The following is a 26195-nucleotide window of genomic DNA, read 5'->3' as shown; positions in this document are numbered from 1 at the left end:
TCTCAGTACCTAATGGCAGTCAGGCTACCTCTGGTGAGCACATGGAGGGCTGTGCGGCCCTCCAAAAAAATGCCACCCCACACCATTACTGATCCACTGTCAAACCGATCATGCTGAAGGATGTTGCAGGCAGCAGATCGCTCTCCACGGCGTCTCCAGACTCACGTCTGTGACGTGCTCAGTGTGAACCTGCTTTCATCTGTGAAGAGCACAGGGCGCCAATGGCGACTTTGCTAATCCTGGTGTTCTGTGGCAAATGCCAAGCGTCCTGCACGGTGTTGGGCTGTGATCACAACCCCCATCTGTGGACGTCGGGCCCTCATACCACCCTCACGGAGTAGGTTTCTAACAGTTTGTGCAGACACATACACATTTGTGGCCTGCTGGAGGTCATTTTGCAGGGCTCTGGCAGTTCTCCTGTTCCTCCTAGCACAAAGGCGGAGGTAGCAGTCCTGCTGCTGGGTTGTTGCCTTCCTACGGCCCCCTCCACGTCTCCTGGGGTACTGGCCTGTCTCCTGGTAGCGCCTCCAGCCTCTGGACACTACGCTGACAGACACAGCAAACCTTCTTGCCACAGCTTGCATTGATGTGCCATCCTGGATGAGCTGCACTACCTGAGCAACTTCTGTGGGTTGTAGAGTCTGTCTCATGCTACCACGAGTGTGAAAGCACAACCAACATTCAAAAGTGACCAAAGCATCAGACAGAAAGCATTGGTACTGAGATGTGGTCTGTGGTCCCCACCTGCAGAACCACTCCTTTATTGAGGGTGTCTTGATAATTGCCAATAATTTCCATCTATTGTCTATTCCATTTGCACAACAGCATGTGAAATTGATTGTCAATCAGTGTTGCTTCCTAAGTGAACAGTTTGATTTCCCAGAAGTTTGATTTACTTGGAGTTATATTCTGTTGTTTAAGTGTACCCTTTATTTTTTTGAGCAGTGTATATTTATTGTGTGTATATGTATATACAGTGGTGTGAAGGTGTTTGCTCCCTTACTGATTTCTTATTCTTTTGCATGTTTGTCACAACTGAGCACAAAACTAATTTAAATATTAGACAAAGATGACACAAGATGCAGTTTTTAAATTAAGGTCTATATTATGAAGGGAAAAAGAAATCCACACCTACAGAGCCCTGTGTGAAAGTGATTCACTCTTCCACACCCACCCCCCCACCAAAACCATAAATTAACTGTTTTTTTCACATATTTGGGATGCGAAGTTCAACTTCCCTAGCCTCACACAGGCCTGATTACTGCCTCACCTGTTCTCAATCAAGAAATCACTTAAATAGGACCTGCCTGACAAAGTGAAGTAGACCAAAAGATCGTCGAAAAAGCTAGACACCATGCTTCGATCCAAAGAAATTCAGGAACAAATGAGAAACAATGTAACAGATCTATCAGTCTGGAAAAGGTTATAAAGCCATTTCTAAAGCTTTGGGACTCCAGCGAACCACAGTGAGAGTCATTATCCACAAATGGCGAACACATGGAACAGTGGTGAACCTTCCCATCCGACCAAAATTACCCCAGGGCACAGCGACGACTCATCCAAGAGGTCACAAAAGACCCCACAATAACATCCAAAGAACTGTAGGCCTTGCTTGCCTCCTTTAAGGACAGTGTTCATGACTCCACCATAAGTAAAAGACTGCAAAAATGGCATGCATGGGAGAGTTGCAAGACAAAAACCACTGCTGAGCAAAAAACAAAAGCTCGTCCCAGTTTTGCAAGAAAACATTTTGATGATCGCCAAGACATTGGGGAGAATATGCTGTAGACTGACCAGATAAACTGTTTTGAAGGGGTATGTCTCATTACATCTGGTGTAGAAGTAACACAGCATTTCAGAAAAGGAACATCATGCCAAGAGTAAAATATAGTGGTGGTAGTGTAATGGTCTGGGGCTGTTTTGCTGCTTCAGGACCTGGAAGACTTGCTGTGGTAAATGGAACCATGAATTCTGCTGTCTACCAAAAAATCCTGAAGGAGAATGTCTGCCCATCTGTTCATGACCTTAAGCTGAAGCGCACTTAGGTTATGCAGCAGGACAGCGATCCAAAACACACCAGCAAATCCACCTCTGAATGGCTTAAGAAAAACAAAATTAAGACTTTGGAGTGTCCTAGTCAAAGTCCTGACCTTAATCCGATTCAGATGCTGTAGCATGACCTTAAAAAGGTGGTTCATGCTCGGGAAAACCTCCAATGTGGCTGAATTACAACAATTCTGCAAAGATGAGTGGGCCAAAATTCCTCCAGAGCGTTGTAAAAGACTCATTGGCAGTTATCACAAACGCTTGATTGCAGTTGTTGCTGGTAAGGGCGGCCCAACCAGTTATTAGGTTAGGGGGCAATCACTTTTTCACACAGGTCCCTGTAGGTTTGGAGTTATTTTTCCCTTAATAATAAAGACCTTCATTTAAAAACTGCATTTTGTGTTATCTTTGTCTAATATTTACATTTGTTTTGTGATCTGAAACATTTAAGTGTGACAAACATGCAAAAGAATAAGGAATCAGGAAGGGGGCAAACACTTTTTCACACCACTGTGTGTGTATATATCTATCTATCTTATAAATACACTGCTCAAAAAAATAAAGGGAACACTTAAACAACAGAATATAACTCCTAGTAAATCAAACTTCTGTGAAATAAAACTGTCCACTTAGGAAGCAACACTGATTGACAATCAATTTCACATGCTGTTGTGCAAATGGAATAGACAATAGATGGAAATTATTGACAATTATCAAGACACCCTCAATAAAGGAGTGGTTCTGCAGGTGGGGACCACAGACCACATCTCAGTACCAATGCTTTCTGGCTGATGTTTTGGTCACTTTTAAATGTTGGTTGTGCTTTCACTCTCGTGGTAGCATGAGACGGACTCTACAACCTACAGAAGTTGCTCAGGTAGTGCAGCTCATCCAGGATGGCACATCAATGCGGCTGTGGCAAGAAGGTTTGCTGTGTCTGTCAGCGTAGTGTCCAGAGGCTGGAGGCGTTACCAGGAGACAGGCCAGTACACCAGGAGACGTGGAGAGGGCCGTAGGAGGGCAACAACCCAGCAGCAGGACCACTACCTCCGCCTTTGTGCAAGGAGGAACAGGCGGAGCACTGCCAGAGCCCTGCAAAATGACCTCCAGCAGGCCACAAATGTGCATGTGTCTGCACAAACGGTTAGAAACCGACTCCATGAGGGTGGTATGAGGGCCCGACGTCCATAGATAGGGGTTGTGCTCACAGCCCAACACCGTGCAGGACGCTTGGCATTTGCCACAGGACACCAGGATTGGCAAAGTCGCCACTGGCGCCCTGTGCTCTTCACAGATGAAAACAGGTTCACACTGAGCACATGTGACAGACGTGACAGAGTCTGGAGGCGCCGTGGAGAGCGATCTGCTGCCTGCAACATCCTTCAGCATGACCGGTTTGGCAGTGGGTCAGTAATGGTGCGGAGTGGCATTTCTTTGGAGGGCCGCACAGCCCTCCATGTGTTCGCCAGAGGTAGCCTGACTGCCATTAGGTACCGAGATGAGATCCTCAGACCCCTTGTGAGACCATATGCTGGTGCGGTTGACCCTGGGTTCCTCCTAATACAGGACAATGCCTGACCTCATGTGGCTGGAGTGTGTCAGCAGTTCCTGCAAGATGAAGGCATTGAAGCTATGGACTGGCCCGCCTGTTCCCCAGACCTGAATCCGATAGAGCACATCCGGGACATCATCTCTTGCTCCATCCACCAACGTCACTTTGCACCACAGACTGTCCAGGAGTTGACGGATGCTTTAGTCCAGGTCTGGGAGGAGATCCCACAGGATACCATCCGCAACCTCATCAGGAGCATGCTCAGGCGTTGTAGGGAGGTCATACAGGCACATGGAGGCCACACACAATACTGAGCCTCCTTTTGACTTGTTTTAAGGACATTACATCAAAGTTGGACCAGCCTGTAGTGTGTTTTTCCACTTTAATTTTGGGGGTGACTCCCAATCCAGGCCTCCATTGGTTAATAAATTTGATTTCCATTGATGATTTTTGTGTGATTTTGTTGTCAGCACATTCAGCTTTGTACAGAACAAAGTATGCAATGAGAATATTTCATTCATTCAGATCTAGGATGTGTTATTTGAGTGTTCCCTTTATTTTTTTGAGCAGTGTATATAGCAACAGAAAAAACTGGCAGGCACTTCCAAAACAAAGAAACAGGTGTGAACAGGTGCTTAGTAGGAGCACCTACCTCCATATACATCTAAAAAACAAAGCAGCACACTGTAACGCTAAGTATGCAAACGTGAAATATATGAAATTTGAATAGCATTACTGCTGTAGAAAATAGAAATAAATGAGAAATCTTAGAGCATAAATTGGCCAATTCATGTGGACCTGGTAGCCACGATAAGGCATCCCGCAGAAACACTGAGGAGCGCATGCCGGCATCAAGATGAGCTGAGTTCATGTCAAATGAACTCTGTTCACCTAATTGACGTCAGCGTGAGCGTGGGAAAATTATCACCGCGCATGCTCTGATGTCATTTCCTGACACCGTGAGCTTGAGAATTTTCTCACGCTCGCGCTGACGTCAATTAGGTGAACTGAGTTCATTTGACATGAACTCAGCTCATCTTGATGCCGTCACAGCAAGCATGCGCACCTCAGTGTCTCTGCAGGATGGCAGGCTGGATGGTTGCAGCCCGCTATGATCCAGCCTGCCATCTAGATGTAGCAGAGCTGGAGCCGTCACGGGACACTTGGATTCTGTTCTTCACGTCGGAAAGGTGAGGATGAGGTTGGTTTATTATTTTACTTTTATTACAAGTGACATTGGATTCAGATGGAATGGGCGTATTGGTAAGTAGAGTTTAATTTAGAATATTAAAGGAGCCTGTGTGTTTAATTCAAAAAAATATTTTATTCACGGAGCGGGTAAATGTATTTATTTCACATTTCACTATGGGGAAAGTAATGGGGGCGTCTTATAGACGCCTCTCCATTACTGACCAGGGCTTGATGGCCGCAGGCATTATAAGCTGACATCAACCGCAACCCTATAACTCCACCTGCCACCACCACAGGGCAATGGGCAGAGCGGAGGCTAAGTGCCAGATTTGGCGCATCCTATGGATGCGCCATTACTGGGGCAGCTGAGGGCTGGTGTTTCTAGCCTGGGAGGGGGCCAATATTCATGGCACCCTTCCTGGGCTATTAATATCAGTCCCCAGCTGTCTGCCTAGCCTTTGCTAGCTGTTAAAATAGGGGAACCCACGTAATTTTTTTTTGTGGTCCCCCATTTTAATAGCCAGTAAAGGCTAGGTATTCAGCTGGGGGCTATTAGTAGCATGGGAAGCTCCGTGGGTATTACCCCCTTCCCAGGCTTCAAACATCTGCCCCAGCCGTCTGCTTAACCTCTGCTAGACTATAAAATTACGGGGGACCCCACGCCAATTTTTTTTAATTCTTTCATTTTACAATAAATGACAAGTACAGAAACCAGCACAGTCACTTTACTAATTATATATGTCACTGACATCTTTCTATCTAACTAGTCTGTGTGTACAGTATAGCTATTCTTTCTATTCTATATTGTCAGGTACCGCTATGTTTTTACTGTACGCGGCTGATGAATTGCCAGGTTATAAAGAGACTGGCGCGTGAAAAACGCATAGCACTCACATGACACTCACATAGCACTCGTCCGTTTTTTTGGTCCAGATATCGGACTGTTTTTTTTTTCTCATATATGGGTATGAGCCCTAATGGCAGATTTTGTAACCTTTATCTCTCCTCTTAGTTGATTTCTTACCAGCTTGGAACATTAAGATCAGCCTAGAAGATAATCAGGAAAGAAAAGAATAAAGTTACAGACACTACTTTCATAATGAGCTTAGTAATGCAGTCTGTTATGTACTGTGAAACACACAGGATGAAGAAGCCAAGCAGTTGAACATGTATAATAAAATCCTATTACAAAAATTAAGTTTTGGCTAAAAATTGATTTGCAAGTAAAAATAAAATGCTTTCAAAGGAGTCCATAACACAAAGGCAGATTTTAGACACAGAGCCTGTGTGTGGAATTGTTACTCAGTTCAGTGGTGCCGTATCCCCTTCAGCTCCACCTCTGTCCCTTAAAGACATGGCTTTTAAATTCAATTTGTCCCCTCGTGGAGACTGTTGAATTGTCACAGGAAGTCATCATCCTCAGAGTCATCATCGTCCCTCGCCAGTGCCTCTATATTGTGTGTGATGTCTGTGATCATGCGGTTGAAGCGGTTGGACCCTGGGGAGCAGCTGTCGTAATTGCGCACGGCAGAGGCTGACGTATTACTCATGCTGCGCTTGATTCTTCCAAAACTGTCGGTCAGAATTCCCCCGTCACGAATTCCAATGCTCTCTAGGAATCCTTCAAAATAGCCAATGTCCATATCAGGGATAAATGGCCTCAGTCCTGACAAGGAAAACAAGAATAAACCCGGGATGTCATAAAAGGGAAGAGTTATATTGTTTTTCCTATCCAGATCTCCATATATCCTGCAAAGACATACAGTGAAATTCTGGTTAATTACAGTCACCACTAGAGGGAGCTTCATACAACTCTATGCATTGAGCTCCCCCTAGTGGTAGCTGCAGTCAGACATAAGTTTAAAGAGAATCTGCCACCAGGGTTTTGCCACCTAATCTGAGAGCAGCATAATATAGGGACCCTGATTCCAGCAATGTGTCACTTACTGGGCTGCTTGCTGTAGCTTTGATAAAATCACTGTTTTATCAGCAGGAGATTATCACTTAGAGAACTAGTAAACCTGCTGCCATGCAGTCCTCATAGAATCATAGAATCATAGAATGGTAGAGTTGGAAGGGACCTCCTGGGTCATCTGGTCCAACCCCCTGCTCAAAGCAGGATTCACTAGATCATCTCAGACAGATGTCTGTCCAGCCTCTGTTTGAAGACGTCCATTGAAGGGGAACTCACCACCTCTCGTGGCAGCCTGTTCCACTCATTAATCACCCTAACTGTCAAAAAGTTTTTTCTAATATCTAATCTGTGTCTCCTCCCATTTAGTTTCATCCCATAGCTTCTAGTCTTTCCTTGTGCAAATGAGAATAAAGATGATCCTTCTACAATGTGACAGCCCTTGACATATTTGTAGACAGCTATTAAGTCTCCTCTCAGTCTTCTTTTTTGCAAGCTAAACATTCCCAAATCCTGCAACCGTTCCTCATAGGACATGGTTTGCAGACCAGTCACCATTCTGGTCGCTCTTCTCTGAACTTGCTCCAGTTTGTCTATGTCTTTTTTAAAATGTGGTGCCCAAAACTGTACACAGTATTCCAGATGAGGTCTGACCAAAGAGGAGTAAAGTGTGATAATGACTTCACGTGATCTAGACTGTATGCTTCTGTTAATACATCCCAGAATTGTATTTGCCTTTTTTGCTGCTGCATCACACTGTTGACTCATGTTCAGTCTATGATCTATTAGTATACCTAAGTCTTTTTCACATGTACTGTTGCTTAGCTCTATTCCTCCCATTCTGTATATGCTTTTTTCATTTTTATTGCCCAGATGTAGTACTTTGCATTTTTCCCTGTTAAAAACCATTCTGTTGGTTGCTGCCCACTGCTCCAGTTTATTTAGGTCTTTTTGAATCCTCTCTCTCTCTTCTCTAGTATTAGCTATCCCTCCTAGCTTTGTGTCATCAGCAAATTTAATCAGTTTACCCTCAATTCCTTCATCCTCCATATTCATGAGCTCTGTGTAATCGCGCCCCTTACCAGTGATTGGCTGCTTTCTGCCTATGCACAGTGTTCAAAGAAAGCTGCCAATCAGTGGTGTGGGCGGGCTTATACACAGCTCAGCATTCAGAGAACTGCTACATCTGCAGCAGAGAAAACAGATATTTCATCACAACTGCAGCAAGCAGCCCAGTAAGTGATACATCACTGGAATCAGGGTCTCTGTCTCTACATTATGCTGCTCTCAGATGGGATAACAAAAACCTGGTGACAGATTCCCTTTAATGTGTAACTATTTCTATGCAGGGGATTTGGTTTTCTGTATCTGAAAAAAGATCACTGATCACTAATCTCCCACTGTTCTTACCTAGTAGAAGGAATTTCCTATTTTCTCCGTACAAATGGAGCAGCTCTCTGCAGTATTCCTTCACATCCATCCCAAGACGATATTCACGTAAGAGACAGGCAAACCGGTAAATCTCCATGGGGGCCAGCTTGTTCCTCAGCTAGACAAAACAACCATTATGGAGAATGAACTTGCACTCCAGTCACATCCAAAGCAGCATCCCCAATTCTGTTCCAGATTGCATGACCTTACGTCACGTTTTCCCAATCACCAGGCTAGACCATAGTGTATAGAGAGCACTCCACTGTATTGCACTGTGGGAGATGTAGCTTTTATACTGGGCATACTGTTTTCTCCTTATATAATGGAAAATTACAAAAAATGTCCATTATCTTATTTCAGCTAGTAGGGTCATTGTGTGTTTGGGTAGGGTTAACAGAGAACAAAACATTTTCGTATGCAGCTCTGGGTGTGATTGGAGTATAAATATGAGATCCAAAGTGACTATTATATGTCACAGTCTATGCTACACGGACTCTGGGGACAACAGCATGCTGAGATTTGTAGTTCCCCAGCAACTGGAAAGTCACAGAATGCATCAGCACAGACATAGCCGCCCAGCTACGTACAGTTATCATGTAGTCCTGCAGCTGTTCCAGGGCGACGCCATTCTGGTCGCCATCACTGACTCCGGATGCCAGGCTCTGCTCAGATACAGTGAATGAGGGGGACGATTCTCCGCTGTAATGCACCTCGAATGTATCATGGGAACCATTGCTGGGAAAAGGAAAAAGTTGTAGAGGAATATAAGGCATTTGGTTGAAGTTCCCCTTTAAGGATATGTATCTCTATCCCTTCTGGTTTATTTGTTGACTTACAAGGAGCTGCAGCAGCTGAAGTCGGCATCGTATGAAAATGTCCCATCTGTGTGTGAACTGTCACCTGCAGAAAGACGAGAAAAGAATCAAGCAATGTCCAGAGCCAGGCTATAAATGGAAGGAGAGTCCTGGTTCTTCCATCAAAAACACCCTATAGCCACCATAACTGGTTTGAGAATGTAGGAATGCTAAGGTCAATGGGACAGGACTCTACTGCACACGGCATATGGCAGAGTCTGTGCTCATCATCAGGACCCCAGCATGGCTGCAAATCTCAACATGACACTTTATTGGGAACAGTGGGGCCGATATCACACATCCAACATTCACGACCCGAGTAACGACTACGATGTCTAAACCGGCTGCAGTTCTCCTGCTCTTCCAATGTCATGTCAGGAGACACATCGGATGTGTGAAACCAGCCTAAGCTAGTATTATTTTGACACAATATGGCAGTAGTACTTCAGTATAATATGCAAATTGCCTCTTTAGAGAGGAAGAGGACTTGAACTCTGGTGCCAATTACTGAAAATAGCAATCTAAAAATTGTCAATATCGACCCTTTAACGAGCCTTGTCACATGACTTAGAATAAAAGCCAAACCAGAATCTCAATTTGCAGACCTGTGTTTCGATCTGTCACCCCTCCTCAGTGCAAAGCATGAGATCCTAAGTCATGTGGCAATGCTCATTAAAGAGTTGACATTGACTTTTAGGATTGCTACTTCCAGTATGTGGCATTATTGCATATTTAATTTCGCAGAGGACCATTGGATGGCCTATAAGTCTCCTTACACTGTCACTCTCCACAATTAGAAATGTTTCCCCTTATATTTCAGTATAATATGACTGTTATTTGGCCATTGTGTGCAGTTATTATTTTGGCATTGCTGTCTGGACACTACAGGCATCATGGTGGTATTATTTAGGTATTCTTTTTTGGACACTTGTATTAGAACAAGTCACGGAGATATTTGGGCACAACATGGCATAATAGTTGGAGCTTGGTATGCTATTATTTTGGCAATATATTTAGGATGCTTTTATTTGGACGTGGTACTGTTTGGGCACATTGTTGTACTGCTATTAGGTTGATGTTTTGGAACTATTCCCTAATTATTTTGCCCGGGGTCTCCAATGGCAGAAAAATATTGGCCAGAAAAAAAATCAAGTTGGCAATCTTGGTTCCTACACAAGTACAAAGTCAATAACCAAGGCTTTCTACCATGCCATAATTGAGGCATAGTGCATGCAGGGGTGTCACCACGAGGCCTTCATCTTACAACGTGATAGCCACGGCCTCTCCGGAGGGGAAGTATAGTGATAGCCGGCACGGTCCACACATTCAATGCTCTGATCCCCATAGATGATCTGGAAAACTTGGCAGATGAGCGCACAGGATTCTTCTGCAGCATCCTGTAAAAATGTACAAAAATGCTACTTAGCAGCAGAACATAATGGGAACTGTCTCTGGTAGGGCTTGGAATGCAGCTTTGGTTGCAACCGGAGTGTATGACAATATGTGAATGAAGATCAGTAGCAGGGAAAGTAAAGCAACTCAACAATCAACTCACTCTGTTCTCCACAGCCAAGATGATCAAGTTGCAGTAGGCATCTGGACTTGGCTCTTTGGGATCTAAAGGATTCTGTCCTCCTGGTCTTCTCTCCCAGCTACCTCCACATGGCTGACGTCTCTCCCAGCTGCCCCCACAAGGTTGTCGTTTTTCCCAGCTGCCCCCACAAGTTTGTCGTTTCTCCCAGCTGCCCCCACGAGGTTGTTTTCTCTCCCAGCTGCCCCCACAGGGCTGACGTCTTTCCCAGCTGCCCCCACAGGGGTGTCTTTTTTCCCAGCTACCCCCACAAGGTTGTCGTCGCTCCCAGCTGCCACTGAATGTCATTCTCCGCTCCCAATTATTGCATGCCTGGCCTCTATGACTCTTCTCCCAGCTTCCAGTTTCTTGCTTTTCTCCACTCCTCTCCAAACTCCCTCCATTCTTGGGTCGTCCATCTGAAGATTTGTGAGCCATCTTCCAGTCCAAGCTGCAGATAGTATGGCGCCTCTCCATGGCACCCCCTATTTGTTTAGGACCAGCTCCACTTGCTCCTGGAGTCCTGTCGGCTTTTCCAACTGGAGGTTTTCTTTCCAAGCTACCAGAGGCTGGAACAGGATCTAATCCGAGACCTAAAAGAAAGACCATGAGACTGAGGCAACTCCAACTCTGATGCAAGACCTATTAACGTTCACTGTACATGAGAACACTCAGTGCAGGAAAGACAACCTGCCGGTCACACCTGTCTTGAGGACCAACAAATGAAGAGCATCATCCCTAACATAGGAAGCTGCAGCAATCTCATGTGTGGGAATCCGTAGAATGAGCTCCTCGTTGTCTCTCCAGGTCAGTAAGAGGCTCCGAGCTGATAAACTGAGGATACTGTCCTGCTCCGGGGTGCAGTGGAGAGGGAGCTCCTTGAGATGCTGCAGAAAGAGAACAAAATGTCAATCCTCAAATTCCACATATACAGTAACAAAGATCAGGATGAAATAATTCAGAAATTGGTTATATCCTTAGGAGCAGTATTATAGTAGTTCTATCCTTGTACATTCTTGTACATAGGAGCAGTATTATAGTAGTTATATTCTTGTACATAGGAGCAGTATTATAGTAGTTATATTCTTGTACATAGGAGCAGTATTATAGTAGTTATATTCTTGTACATAGGGGGCAGTATTATAGTAGTTATATTCTTGTACATAGGGAGCAGTATTATAGTAGTTATATTCTTGTACATAGGAGCAGTATTATAGTAGTTATATTCTTGTACATAGGAGCAGTATTATAGTAGTTATAATCTTGTACATAGGGGGCAGTATTATAGTAGTTCTATTCTGGTACATAGGGGGCAGTATTATAGTAGTTCTATTCTGGTACATAGGGACATTATTATAGTAGTTCTATTCTTGTACATAGGAGCAGTAGTATAGTAGTTATATTCTTGTACAAAGGAGCAGTATTATAGTAGTTATATTCTTGTACATAGGATGCAGTATTATAGTAGTTATAGTCTTGTACAAAGGAGCAGTATTATAGTAGTTATATTCTTGTACATAGGAGCAGTATTATAGTAGTTACAGTTATATGAAAAAGTTTGGGCACCCCTATTAATCTTAAGCTTAATGTTTTCTTAAAATTGGCGTTTTTGCAACAGCTATTTCAGTTTGATATATGTAATAACTGTTGGACACAGTAATGTTTCTGCCTTGAAATGAGGTTTATTGTACTAACAGAAAATGTGCAATCTGCATTCAAACAAAATTTGACAGGTGCATAAGTATGGGCACTCTTATCATTTTCTTGTTTTAAATACTCCTACCTACTTTTTACTGACTTACTAAAGCACTTTTTTTGGTTTTGTGACCTCATTGAGCTTTGAACTTCATAGCCAGGTGTATGCAATCATGAGAAAAGCTACTTAAAGTGGCCACTTGCAAGTTGTTCTCCTGTTTGAATCTCCTCTGAAGAGTGGCATCATGGGCTCCTCAAAACAACTGTCAAATGATCTGAAAACAAAGATTATTCAACATAGTTGTTCAGGGGAAGGATACAAAAAGCTGTCTTGGAGATTTAACCTGTCAGTTTCCACTGTGAGGAACATAGTAAGGAAATGGAAGAACACAGGAACAGTTCTTGTTAAGGCCAGAAGTGGCAGGCCAAGAAAAACATCAGAAAGGCAGAGAAGAAGAATGGTGAGATCAGTCAAGGACAATCCTCAGACCACCTCCAGAGAGCTGCAGCATCAACTTGCTGCAGATGGTGTCACTGTGCATTGGTCAACTATACAACGCACTTTGCACAAGGAGAAGCTGTATGGGAGAGTGATGCGAAAGAAGTCGTTTCTGCAAGCACGCCACAAACAGAGTCGGCTGAGGTATGCAAAAGCACATTTGGAGAAGCCAATTTCTTTTTGGAAGAAGGTCCTGTGGACTGATGAAACCAAGATTGAGTTGTTTGGTCATACAAAAAGGCGTTATGCATGGCGGCAAAAAAAACACAGCATTCCAAGAAAAGCACTTGCTACCCACAGTAAAATTTGGTGGAGGTTCCATCATGCTTTGGGGCTGTGTGGCCAATGCTGGCACCAGGAATCTTGTTAAAGTTGAGGGACACATGGATTCCACTCAGTATCAGCAGATTCTTGACAATAATGTTCAAGAATCAGTGATAAAGTTGAAGTTACGCAGGGGATGGATCTTTCAGCAAGACAATGATCCAAAACACCGCTCCAAATCTACTCAGGCATTCATGCAGAGGAACAATTACAATGTTCTGGAATGGCCATCCCAGTCCCCAGACCTGAATATCATTGAACATCTGTGGGATCATTTGAAGAGGGCTGTCCATGCTCGGCGACCATCAAACTTAACTGAACTGGAATTGTTTTGTAAAGAGGAATGGTCAAAAATTCCTTCATCCAGGATCCAGGAACTCATTAAAAGCTACAGGAAGCGACTAGAGGCTTTTATTTTTGTAAAAGGAGGATCTACTAAATATTAATGTCACTTTTCTGGTGAGGTGCCCATACTTATGCACCTGTCAAATTTTGTTTGAATGCAGATTGCACATTTTCTGTTAGTACAATAAACCTCATTTCAAGGCAGAAACATTACTGTGTCCAACAGTTATTACATATATCAAACTGAAATAGCTGTTGCAAAAACACCAATTTTTATAAAACATTAAGCTTAAGATTAATAGGGGTGCCCAAACTTTTTCATATAACTGTATATTCTTGTACATAGGAGCAGTATTATAGCAGTTATATTCTTGTACATAGGGGGCAGTATTATAGTAGTTCTATTCTTGTACATAGGAGCAGTATTATAGTAGTTATATTCTTGTACAAAGGAGCAGTATTATAGTAGTTATATTCTTGTACATAGGATGCAGTATTATAGTAGTTATATTCTTGTACATAGGGACAGTATTATAGTAGTTATATTCTTGTACATAGGAGCAGTATTATAGCAGTTATATTCTTGTACATAGGAGCAGTATTATAGTAGTTATATTCTTGTATATAGGGGGCAGTATTATAGTAGTTATATTCTTGTACATAGGAGCAGTATTATAGTAGCTATATTCTTGTACATAGGGGCACGATGATAGTAGTTCTATTCTTGTACATAGGGAGCAGTATTATAGTAGTTATATTCTTGTACATAGGAGCAGTATTATAGTAGATATATTCTTGTACATAGGATGCAGTATTATAGTAGTTCTATCCTTGTACATTCTTGTACATAGGGGCAGTATTATAGTAGTTCTATTCTTGTACATAGGGAGCAGTATTATAGTAGTTCTATTCTTGTACATAAGGAGCAGTACTATAGTAGTTCTGTTCTTGTACATAGGGAGCAGTACTATAGTAGTTATATTCTTGTACATAGGGGCACTATTATAGTTCTATTCTTGTACATAGGGGGCAGTATTATAGTAGATCTATTCTTGTACATAGGGGCAGCATTATAGTAGTTCTATTCTTGTACATAGGGAGCAGTATTATAGTAGTTATATTCTTGTACATAGGGGCAGTATTATAGTAGTTCTATTCTTGTACATAGGAGAAGTATTATAGTAGGTATATTCTTGTACCTAGGGAGCAGTACTATAGTAGTTATATTCTTGTACATAGGGGCACTATTATAGTAGTTCTATTCTTGTACATAGGGGGCAGTATTATAGTAGTTCTATTCTTGTACATAGGGGACAGTATTATAGTAGTAATATTCTTGTACATAGGAGCAGTATTATAATAGGTATATTCTTGTATATAGGAATAGTATTAGAGTAGGTATATTCTTGTACATAGGATGCAGTATTATAGTAGGTCTATTCTTGTACATTCTTGTACATAGGGGCAGCATTATAGTTCTATTCTTGTACATAGGGAGCAGTATTATAGTAGTTATATTCTTGTACATAGGGGGTAGTATTATAGTAGTTAAATCTAGTACATAGGGGTAGTATTATAGTAGGTATATTCTTGTACATAGGAGGCAATATTATAGTAATTATATTCTTGTACATAGAGGCAGTATTATAGTAGTTATATTCTTGTACAGAAGGTGCAGTATTATCGTAGTCATATTCTTGTACATAGGTGGTAGTATTATAGTAGTTAAATCTAGTACATAGGAGTAGTATTATAGTAGGTAATTCTTGTACATAGGAGGCAATATTATAGTAATTATATTCTTGTACATAGGGGCAGTATTATAGTAGTTATATTCTTGTACATAGGGGCAGTATTATAGTAGTTATATTCCTGTACATAGGGGGCAGTATTATAGTAGCTATATTCTTGTACATAGGGGCAGTATTATAGTAGTTATATTCTTGTACATAGGGGCAGTATTATAGTAGTTATATCCTTGTACATAGGGGCAGTGTTATAATGGTTATATTCTTGTATATAGGGGGCAGTATTATAGGAGTTATATTCTTGTATATAGGAAGGCTGAATTTTAAAGTTATTATATTTTTTGCCCATAAGGAACTGCCATATAATATAGCCTATGAAGTAATTCCCATATAACAAGCACCTGCGTAGATAAAGAAAATATGAAGTCTTGGTTGTCCCATCATGCTTCAGGATGTACCAGTAATTTTTTCTCTTTACCATGTGCTTACTTATGACAAGGGGGTTTCTTACCCTCGCTGTATCCAGAAGCTGCAAAATTTCATCTCGACTTGATGGATTTAGTGAGGCCACAACCCATGTCAGATGACCCAAGAACTGTGAAGAAGACAATTTTTTTTTTTTACCTTATTCCCCATTTGGGACCTCCTGGATGAACTATAGCAGCGAGCATCCTCACCTCTGGAGATCCTGGCATGTCCTCCTAGCAGACGGGCATCATGGGGTCTGCAGTGAGTATCTACCAAGCAACTTTCCTGCCTATAAATGGCTTGACTCCCCAATTATCAGCTTACCTTTACTTCCTTCTCCACGTAATCATGCAGAAGAATTTGAGGATCCAACAAGAAGTCGGGGGGCATGACAGGCACCGAGTGGAGGGGTCGGCGGTAGCTGCTATTCCTGACCGCTGACCGACGGGCAGATTTAAGTGAAACTAATCGTTTGATGGGTGAAACCAGGGCCTGGTATGAGGGAGACAGAGATGGGCGACAGGTCCTATGATGAGACAACAGCCTGGATGAACCTGACCACACAGATACATAGGGACGTTACACCTTGGTACCTTCTTTCCCTTCTTGGTTTGTTGCTCCATTTTGCTGTCTTTCAGATGACTTCACCAGTTACCACAAACTTCCAGGGTATGTCTGCGTCCTACCAGACTTCATGCGTATTCCTGCCCTCCCAGCTCCCTGGTCTCTGTAGAACTGGCTCTGCCTCCTCTTCCTTTCCATTGTTATTTTCCTACAGAGGAAACTCCACCAGATTGAGGGAGAGAGTCTAGTTCCTACTTCTGTCCAATGTGATAAGGGCAGATATAGACATGAAAAGTGTAATGCAATTCCTTGGACTGCTTCTAGGTGGAAGCACACAACAGTATGTGATGCAGCAGAGGAAAAGGGGCTTGTAACTCCTTGTGATAATGTAGAAGCTTCACTTGTAGTCTTATCATACATTGGACACCAAATGATGGCATCAACGACAAGCTCGGCTCTGCCGCATCTTCATAGAAAGTGAATATCGATCAGTACTTGTGCACTTGCAAGTTAAATGGGGATGTACAAGAATAAAAATCACATCTGCTTTCCAAAAACAGTGCCACGCCAGTCACAAGGTAATATGTGACAGCTCATTAACTTCACTGGAACTAAGCGTGCAAATTGACTCTTCCTAGAAGAGAACTTGAACTCTATAGTGCCACCTATTGGAAGTAGCAATCCTAGAAATCAATAGCAACCCTTTCACAAGCCTTGTCACGACTTAGGATAAAAGCCAAACCAGAATCTCAATTTACAGACACATATTTCGAGGTTTTGCCCCTCCTCAGTGCAAAGCATAGAGATCTGATTTGGCTGTATGAGAGGCCTCTGACTGGGGTCTAAGGGCTAATGTTTCTACTTGTGGAAAGTGACATGCCTGACTTGCCAGTATAAGGAGACTTATAGGTTATGCAATGCCCATCTGGGAAATTAAATATGCTAATTGCCTCTTCAGAGAGGAAGAGGACTTGAATAATAGTGTCACCTATTGGATGTAGCAATCCTAGAAATCAATATGAACCCTTTAACAGGCCATGCCACATGACTTAGGATAAAAGCCGAACCAGAATCTCAATTTACAGACACGTATTTCGGTGTTTTCCCCCTCCTCAGTGCAAAACATGAGATCGGATTTGGCTGTATAAGCGACCTCTGACTGGGGTCTAAGGGCTAATGTTTCTCCTTATGGAGAGTGCTATATCAGTGTAAGGTAACTTATAAGCCATGCAATGCTCCTCTGGGAAATTAAATATGGAAATTGTGTTTTTGAAGAGGCCTCTCATACAACCAAATCACATCTCATGCTTTGCACTGAGGAGGGGCAAAACCCCAAAACACGTGTCTGTAAATTGAGATTCTGGTTTGGCTTTTATCCTAAGTCATATGGCAAGGCTCATTAAAGGCTCTATCTATATTGACTTCTAGGATTGCGACATCCAATAGGTGGCACTAGAGTTCAAGTCCTCTTCCTCTCTGAAGAGAAAATGTATGTATTTTATTTCCCAGTGGGTCATTGCACGACCTACAAGCCTCCTTAGCCTGGCATGTCACTCTCCGTAAGGAGAAACGTTACCCTTTGGAGCTAAGCTGTAATACCAGGCGCAACTTGTGGACCAATGAGCACTGTTTCCGGAAGAAAGTAACCATGTTTTTTTAAATCTTGTTCAACCCCTTTAAATCTTCCATAAATATGTTTTCCTATGGATATTTAGTGCAGCTTCACAGCACAGAATACAATGTGGTATCAGCCATATGCTCCTCTCTGGGGCCTGGACCCCCCATGTGCAGCCATATGGTTGAACGCCTCAGCACATTCCTTCTTGGCACCTCCATAATAAACAGCATCAGAACTGCACATTGTCATTTCTGCATTGTGCTGCTATGTAGAAATTATTCTTAGTTGTCTGGTTTGTCTTATTTTCTTTAAAAGCATTGGGAGGACTGATGTAGCTATTCACATAGCCAACGACGGATGATCTGCAGTGATGAAGATCTCGCATAAGGGATCAGGGCCAAAATCCGTTTTTCCCTACAGGGGGCAACAGTTCTGGAGGTTGGTCCAATATATGCTCCAGATCCTTTAGTAATATACAGTGGAGATAATAAGTATTTGCAAGTTTTCCCAACTACGAAGAATGGAGAGGTCTGTAATTTTTATCTTATGTACACTTCATCTGTGAGAGACAGACTCTAAAAAGAAAAAAAAACAGAAAATCACATTGTATGATTTTTACATAATTAATTTTACTGCATGAAATAAGTATTTGATACAATAGAAAACCAGACCGTAATATTTGGTACAGAAACCTTTATTTGCAATTACAGAGGTCAGACGTTTCCTGTAGTTCTTGACCAAGTCTGCACACACTGCAGCAGGGATTTTGGCCCACTCCTCCATACAGATCTTCTCCAGATCTTTCAGGTTTTCGGGGCTGTCGCTGGGCAACATTGAGTTTCAGCTCCCACCAAAAATTTTCTATTGGGTTCAGGTCTGGAGACTGGCGAGGCCACTCCAGGACCTTGAAAAGCTTCTTACGGAGCCACTCCTTAGTTGTCCTGGCTGTGTGTTTCAGGTCAATGTCATGCTGGAAGACCCAGCCATGACCCATCTTTAATACTCTTACTGAGGGAAGGAGGTTGTTGGCTAAAATCTCATGATACATGACCCCATAAATCCTCCATTCAATATGGTGCAGTCATCCTGTCCCCTTAGCAGAAAAGCACCCCTAAAGTATGATGTTTCCCCCACCATGCTTAATGGTTGGGACGGGGTTCTTGGGGTTGGACTCATCCTTCTTCTTCCTTCAAACACTTCAAATGGGCCTGGACATGTGCTGGAATGAGCAGGGGGACCTTGCATGCCCTGGAGGATTTTAATCCATGACGGCATAGTGTGTTACTAACGGCAATGTTTGAAACTGTGGTCCCAGCTCACTTCAGGTAATTGACCAGGTCCTCCCGTGTAGTTCTGGGCTGATTCCTGACCTTTCTCAGAATCACCCTTACCCCAGAAGGTGAGATCTTGCATGGAGCCCCAGAGTGAGGAAGATTGGCAGTCATCTTTTCTTCCATTTTCTAATAATTGCACCAACAGTTGTTGCCTTCTCAACAAGCTGCTTGCCTAATGTCCTGTAGCCCATCCATTTCGTCCCTGGTGTCCTTAGACAGCTCTTTGGTCTTGGCCATAGTGGAGAGGTTGGAGTGTGATTGATTGTGGGGGCAGGTGTCTTTTATACAGGTAACAAGTTCAAACAGGTGCAACTAATACAGGTAATGAGTGCAGAGTAGGAGGGCTTCTTAAAGAAAAACTAACAGGACTGTGAGAGACAGAATTCTTGCTGGTTGGCAGGTGATCAAATACTTATTTCATGCAATAAAATGTAATTTAATTATTTAAACATCATACAATGTTATTTTCTGAATATTTTTTGTTTCGATTCTGTCTCTCACAGTTGAAATGTAACTACGATAAAAATTTCAGACCTCTCCATTCTTTGTAGGTGGGAAAACTTGCAAAATTGGCAGTGTATCAAATACTTATTTTCCCTACTGTAGATAGCGACCAAAGAACATGGTATACTTTGGTTTTCAAGCCTTCACTATTTTCAAGATCTCTGTTTGCGGCCATCGAATGGGATCATTCTTGTTTACATCCACAGGCTGAAATTCCAGACAAAATACTTCTCACACACTTTGTCACAGTCATACCCAGTCTGGACAATCCTCTGTAACTCCAGATTTAAGTGGTCTTCCATTCCAGGGCAAACTTATGGAAAGCAGTGCAACTTGTCGAATACTAACAGTGTGTACTATATATATTGTTAGGATTCAACTCTGCTAGCTGGTTCGACAGGTCATCATGTGCCCACAAGTATGACATTTGTATACATGCAGTCATGTGCCGACTAGATTCTCATTCACTTCTCTTGATGTCATACCGACGACAGCTCGATCCAGCCAGCAGAGCCGAATCCTATGGGTAAGTTCACAAGTTGCGCTCGCAAACTAATCATCATCAGGGGCAGCGCTGGCCTCACTGACACTGCTTCCAACACCGCCCCAATGATTTTTTTGAGGGTGGTGTTAGAAGCTGTGGGATATCGCTGGTGTCACTCACTGATCCTTGTCTTGTTTCACCTGGGATCCAGGACATCTTCAGAGGGGGCAGCGATGCAAGAAACTGTAATAATTGCAGCGCTACCCCCTGATGATGTCCTGTTCCAGAAGGAGCGATGGATGCTATGGGGAGTATGTGCAGCTCTAGCCTCCAGTGACGTCACATTTGAGACTCCTTTGAAACTAAACGTCACAGGAAGTTAAGTAAAAAAAAAACACATTTAGGGATTAGATAGACAAGGAAAAGTGTAGGGTATTGTATTATTACATAAGTGGTTAAGGTGTAAAGACAGATATTTAGAAAGAACATTTTAGTTGCCCGACCACCCCTTTAACGTGTGTCTAATTTCTAAACACGTTATTTGCGACCCTGTTGACTATGTGTCACGTAGTGACTAGGGTTGGTGGGCGCCTACCTGATCTCTCGAACTAGGGGGCACCCTAGTCTATCCCTGTCCCCTGGAATGTTAAGACGCTGGGGTCATGTACCTTGCTATTCTCCTATCTTAAACCTTCTCTGTTCGCTCCCCCACCCAGGGAGTTGTGAGGCTGAAGTGTATAGGATTACACTTACCAGACAGACAAGGGAAGACAGACAGGGATAAAAGAAAACTACAATCATACAAATAAACTCTCAAAACAACAGAGTGGAACACAGGGGAGACATAGATAGGAGAAACCAAATAGGAGAGGATGAGGATAAACATGCAAACCAACTCCACGCAGAAATCTCTTGAACAACTCTCCAACCGCCTACTCCAAACACTGAATTTCTCCCCCCAACACCTAACCAGGAAGTAAGAACTATCACTGGCATTTATCAAGTGCCAGTGTCAAACATATATATTAGAGGGGAGTGGCCAACACTGAACAGCTGAGGCAATTCAGAAAGGCGAGCTCCAAGAGATCAACTGAACATGACAGCAAGGAAACCTGCACTGTTTAATAGGATGGTGAAGCAGTTCTAATCAGTGCAGAATTTCGTGTGACCAGACGCTGCAATATTTTGGCCCCTCTCTGTCGCAGTATCCCCATGACACTATTTGCAACAAAACTTTTGGAGTGGTTCTGGGATCGCATTCCAATAACTTAGGAATTTCAGGAGTGCTGCATCTTTCCGTAAGACTTGTAACAATTTTTCACTTTTCAGAATCCAATAAATCTCTTTTTTAGCCCATTATTTTTTACCCATTTACAATGTGCCTAATAATTCTACTCACCTTGATAAAGGGTGTTGTTTCTTTAGACCCCCCTATTACACAAATACACATCACCAGAACTGCTTCATCCAATAAGCATTCAAGTTTACACAGCGCCAGAGTTGGAAAATCTGCATAAAAATTATGATCTGGTCAAAATACTCACTTGTCTAATAATTCTGCACACAGTGTAATGTATTCCATGCTGCTACCACTTTTGAACATGTGCTAAACAGAGAAAGAGACAGGAATCCTTCTGTCTCTGTGTATGGTAGACATCATGGCAGCCAGTCTCTACCCATTAGGTCAGAGATAACTGAAAATTAGAGACAAAGCCTGCAGAAGGGTAAACTGGTGAAAATATATGGCAGCACGGTGACTTAGTGGTTAGAATTGCAGCCACCGTGGGGTCCTGGGATCAAATCTCACCAAGGACAATATCTTCAGGAAGTTTGTATGTTCAACGAACTGTCACTACATGAGTGGTCGTAACCATGAATACCTAAGCTACTGCAATGCCCTGCACATAGGGTAAGCGACATAGCTTATCAGAAGAACTATACTAAATTTCTAATTGGAGCCATTTGCTATTATCATTACACCTACTGTATATTGGGATAGGATCTTGGCAGGCACATGGATCAGCATCAGAATGGCAGTGGTAGGGGATTGGTGAAGGCAGGTATTGTATATTCCTGTCCCTTATATATAAAAAAAGAATTGATCGGTCAGATTTAAGTTGAATGTTGGTGGCCAATCTGTAAATGAAATGGACTGGGCAGCATTATAATTTTCCTATGACGGCCTCCCACCCCAGTATAAACCCCTAGCCTGGACCCCTGGCAAGATTTAATTGCTTTCTAGATAAATATGCTTCCATTGACTCTTATGTAATTGAAAACAGCAGACAAGTTACTGAAATTACGTTTATTATTTCATGTAGCACCAAATGAAAAATATACAAAAATTGGTGTTTACAAAAAAAGATTCCTAGAATCCTGATTTTGCCCCCAATGAAAGGGATTTTGTGCACGTTGGGGGGTGGATCTGTGACAATTCTGTGAGATACAGGACTCCAGGCACTGGAATAAACACAGGACATACAATCAGCAGCTTATAGTCAATGACGTCCACCCCAATCAGCGAGCCAACCAATCACAGGCCTACGTAGAGGTGGCATTTGTCAGTACAGGGAGCTTCATTGTACGTCTGCCGTCATACAGGAGGGGATACATCGATGAGTCGCTCTGTGTAGAGGAGTTCAGGCTATATCCATTGCTTGACACACCAGGGATTTTACAACTCAACACCCTCCATCGTCTCCAGGTAATAACAGTCTGAAATCTCCAGTTACACTCCATGATATCAATGTGCTTATCTGCAATGTGCATACAATCAGCAGAAGCAACACCCAGGGCAGATCCCAAATAATCTCTACAAAAAACTACTGCCCGAGTGGTAGGGGCATCAATGTACAGGGCAACCAATTGTTAAAGGGCTATTCCAGTCAGATACGGACACTGTTTTACATACTTATTCTGATATTCTTGTATATTGAGGGCAGTACTATAATAGTTCTATTATTGCCCATAGGGTGCAGTATTATAGTAGTTATATTCTTGTACATAGGGGGCAGTATTATAGTAGTTATATTCTTGAACATAGGGGACAGTATTATAGTAGTTATATTCTTGTGCATAAGGGGCAGTATTATAGTAGTTATATTCTTGTACATAGGGGCAGTATTATAGTAGTTATATGCTTGTACATAGGAGCAGTATTATAGTAGTAATATTCTTGTACATAGGGGCAGTATTATAGTAGTTATATTCCTGTACATAGGGGGCATTATTATAGTAGTTATATGCTTGTACATAGGAGCAGTATTATAGTAGTTATATTCTTGCACATATGGGGCAGTATTATAGTAGTTAAATTCTTGCACATAAGGGGCAGTATTATAGCAGTTATAATCTTGTACATATGGGGCAGTATTATAGTAGTTATATGCTTGTACAGAGGGGGCAGTACTATGATAATTCTATTTTTCTTCAAAGGGGGCAGTAATATAATAGAGTCTTCGTTACATTGGTGTACATCAGTGGCGGTATTATAGCAGTTAGATTTTTGTTCATAGCAAGAACAGATTACATTACTTAAAGGGGTTATCTCAACAGCTTTAGTGTCCCAGCGCTCCTCCGATGCTGCAGAAACAAAGCTGCCTCAGCTTGCAGTATCGAAGAATCTACGGTTTGGTCCAGCAGCTCAACTGTGCCGCCATCTCAAACTGTTATTCATCAGGAGCGCACCTTCCCCCATTGCAAGAAGGAAGCCAGGAGGGAGAAGGACGGTGAGCTCCTGAAGAAAGATGAGGACACCTCTTTAATGCTGGTGTAGAACAGCTCAGTTTGTCAGGACAATGGCTGAATGGACATATAAAGTGACAACCACTTGTCAGGAATGTGCACAGAGCAGTAGTCTCTTCCCTTCCTCTGCTCCTCTTAGAAGCTCTGGTTACTCATCACTGGGTAACAATGTACAAAAGAATGAATCTTCTACCAGTGAAAATTAAATCATGTTAGTATGAAAGACGACTGGAAGTGCCCTTTAAGATTATTAATAGTCACCAAGAGATTTCAAGACAAAGGCACAAAACTGCAGCCAGGTCAGTTTTTATACGTCATAGAAATCAAGGGAGACTCTGGATATCTGCCACCATTTCTAATAGGGTCATTCACTTCAAAATTACGCAATTATATTAAGACTCATCAATTATAAGCACTGACGTCAGAACTCACCATATATATACAGATAAGATTCACAGGAATGTATCAGGCAATACAGGAGATGGGAAATCGAGTTATCTATTATATATCTTTTGTCCATTACATTAGCAGACTTGACTAACACACCGATCAGCTGGAGATTCAGCAGTCATTCGGAGACTGCTCATATGGAAAAGTGAACATGCGCCCCCAATCTCCAGGACCAGTCCACAAATTAGATTGGGCAATAGGGCAGATGCCCAACTAAGCCAATGTGTGTTGCCATCCATGACAAGGACCATAGTAAGTGCCAATGGCAACACTTTCCCACCCATTCCACACCCATACTTAATCTAGTAGGACAGAACCCCATAAAATACTGGAAAGTCAACTAAATGGTCATGTATAGGAAAAGGAACCCAACATTAACGTTAAAAGTCATCTTCTGGATGTCCAGATCTGAAACTGAAATGTCCAATGCTGTGTATATTCTGTAATGACAAGGATACTTTGTTTCGGAAACAATGGTTGTATGTGGTATTGTAGATAAGCTCCCTTTACTTCAATGAAGCAGCGCTGTTTCTCAAACAAAGCAGCCATGTTTTTCTAAATTGTTTTAATTGTAAGGGGGTAAACACCAAGAACTTGAGCAACCGAGTATCTGGCCCCTTACTAATGATGAAGAGCTACGATGTGGAGGTTCTCATAACAGTCGGTGGCTGTAGATGATCACAATTGGTAGAACGTACAATGGTTATTGCTCTCAGGAAAGTTGACATTGACCATAAAATCCTATATCCTTGGAACTCATCAAAGTTGTGTGCTTTCAAGTTCTAACACGTTTGGCTAACCTTTAGATGGGCATAGTCCTAGGGCTACTGAGGAGATGCAGGTACCTCAACTGATAGGGAAGGAGATCTCCACAAGATGATGCCCATCCATAATGGCACATTTGGAGATGCTGGAGCAGTATAAGCAACATGGCAACCCATTGATAGATGATTAGATGTTGGAGGTTAGGATGGGAAATCCCATGTATGCAACCTTCCATAAGAAGAAGACTTGAGAAAAGGATCTTCTGTTCTAGGAAATCAATGATGAATCGGGTAACCAAAGTAGACAAATAAAAAGGCTTGAAGCCACCTCAGATATTGAAGTGACTACAAGTGGAGAAGGTTCCAGATGCACTGAAAAATTAGTGACCCCTATGTCCAGGTGAATGGTGAAGTTAATTTTGGGGTCATCTAACCATGTATGTCCAAATGGAGAGTTTAATCTTTTTAGAGACAGGGTAGGCAGACATGGCTACTAAGAAGAGTGGATGTTTGAGGGGAACCAACAGATCCGTATACATAATGGGATCCACTGACTCGTGTTGTGATGTGTTTGGGTGGAGCTCTAGGGTTGGTGATCTATGAAATGTATCTTTGGCCTGGACCCTTAATTAACAGCCCTAAAATATTAACCAAATGTTTTTTATTTTCTTTTTTTTTAGCCACTTGGGTATTGCTTTTCCTTATTGCTGATCTACTAACATACAAAGCACAAATTCTTACCTGCAAAGCGTCGCTCCAAAAGACGTCTCCCTTCAGAACATTGCATCAAATCGACAGACTTCCCGTAGAAATAGAATATATGTTACTTAAGAAGACTATTGACACTGTCCCACCTCTTCCCGTTCATGGCCAAAGTATATAAAATCATGGTTAGGCTGAATCAATTGACACAGACTATGAGCAGTCCTCCTCTCCCAATATATAAGCTTGATTAGTTTATAGATATAATACATGAGGAGCCAGTCCGTGCGTCACAATTACGTGTGGTCCAGTCGTGAGCAAAACAACGGCACATTACACAGCACTGAAGTGGCCACCACCCAGCGACACCACGTCATATCTGCACTGAGGGCTATA

General features: G+C 42.3%; 1 protein-coding gene across 3 annotated transcripts; it reads right to left on the bottom strand.

Moving 5' to 3' along the window:
- Nucleotides 1–4902: 4902 nt before the first annotated feature.
- CCM2L (CCM2 like scaffold protein) lies at nucleotides 4903–17556 on the bottom strand. Of its 3 annotated transcripts, XM_073682829.1 has the most exons (10): nucleotides 16229–17556; nucleotides 15960–16127; nucleotides 15679–15762; nucleotides 11260–11443; nucleotides 10542–11149; nucleotides 10251–10383; nucleotides 8969–9032; nucleotides 8720–8867; nucleotides 8112–8250; nucleotides 4903–6455 (listed from the first exon to the last, which is right to left on the bottom strand). In XM_073682829.1, the coding sequence occupies exons 1-10, from the start codon at nucleotides 16256–16258 to the stop codon at nucleotides 6190–6192; spliced, it is 1824 nt and encodes a 607-aa protein (XP_073538930.1). In that variant the 5' UTR covers nucleotides 16259–17556; the 3' UTR covers nucleotides 4903–6189. The 3 variants fall into 3 exon arrangements, with proteins under 3 accessions (XP_073538930.1, XP_073538931.1, XP_073538932.1); XM_073682830.1 differs by lacking the exon at nucleotides 15679–15762; XM_073682831.1 differs by lacking the exons at nucleotides 15679–15762; nucleotides 15960–16127 and having other exon boundaries at nucleotides 16229–17555.
- Nucleotides 17557–26195: the final 8639 nt, after the last annotated feature.

Source organism: Phyllobates terribilis, unplaced genomic scaffold (assembly GCF_046119375.1).
Source record: "Phyllobates terribilis strain yellow unplaced genomic scaffold, ASM4611937v1 Scaffold_5__5_contigs__length_657084704, whole genome shotgun sequence".
NCBI classification, from domain to species: domain Eukaryota; kingdom Metazoa; phylum Chordata; class Amphibia; order Anura; family Dendrobatidae; genus Phyllobates; species Phyllobates terribilis.
The sequence above is the reverse complement of the archived record's forward strand: the minus strand, read 5'-3'. Positions and strand labels throughout refer to the sequence as shown.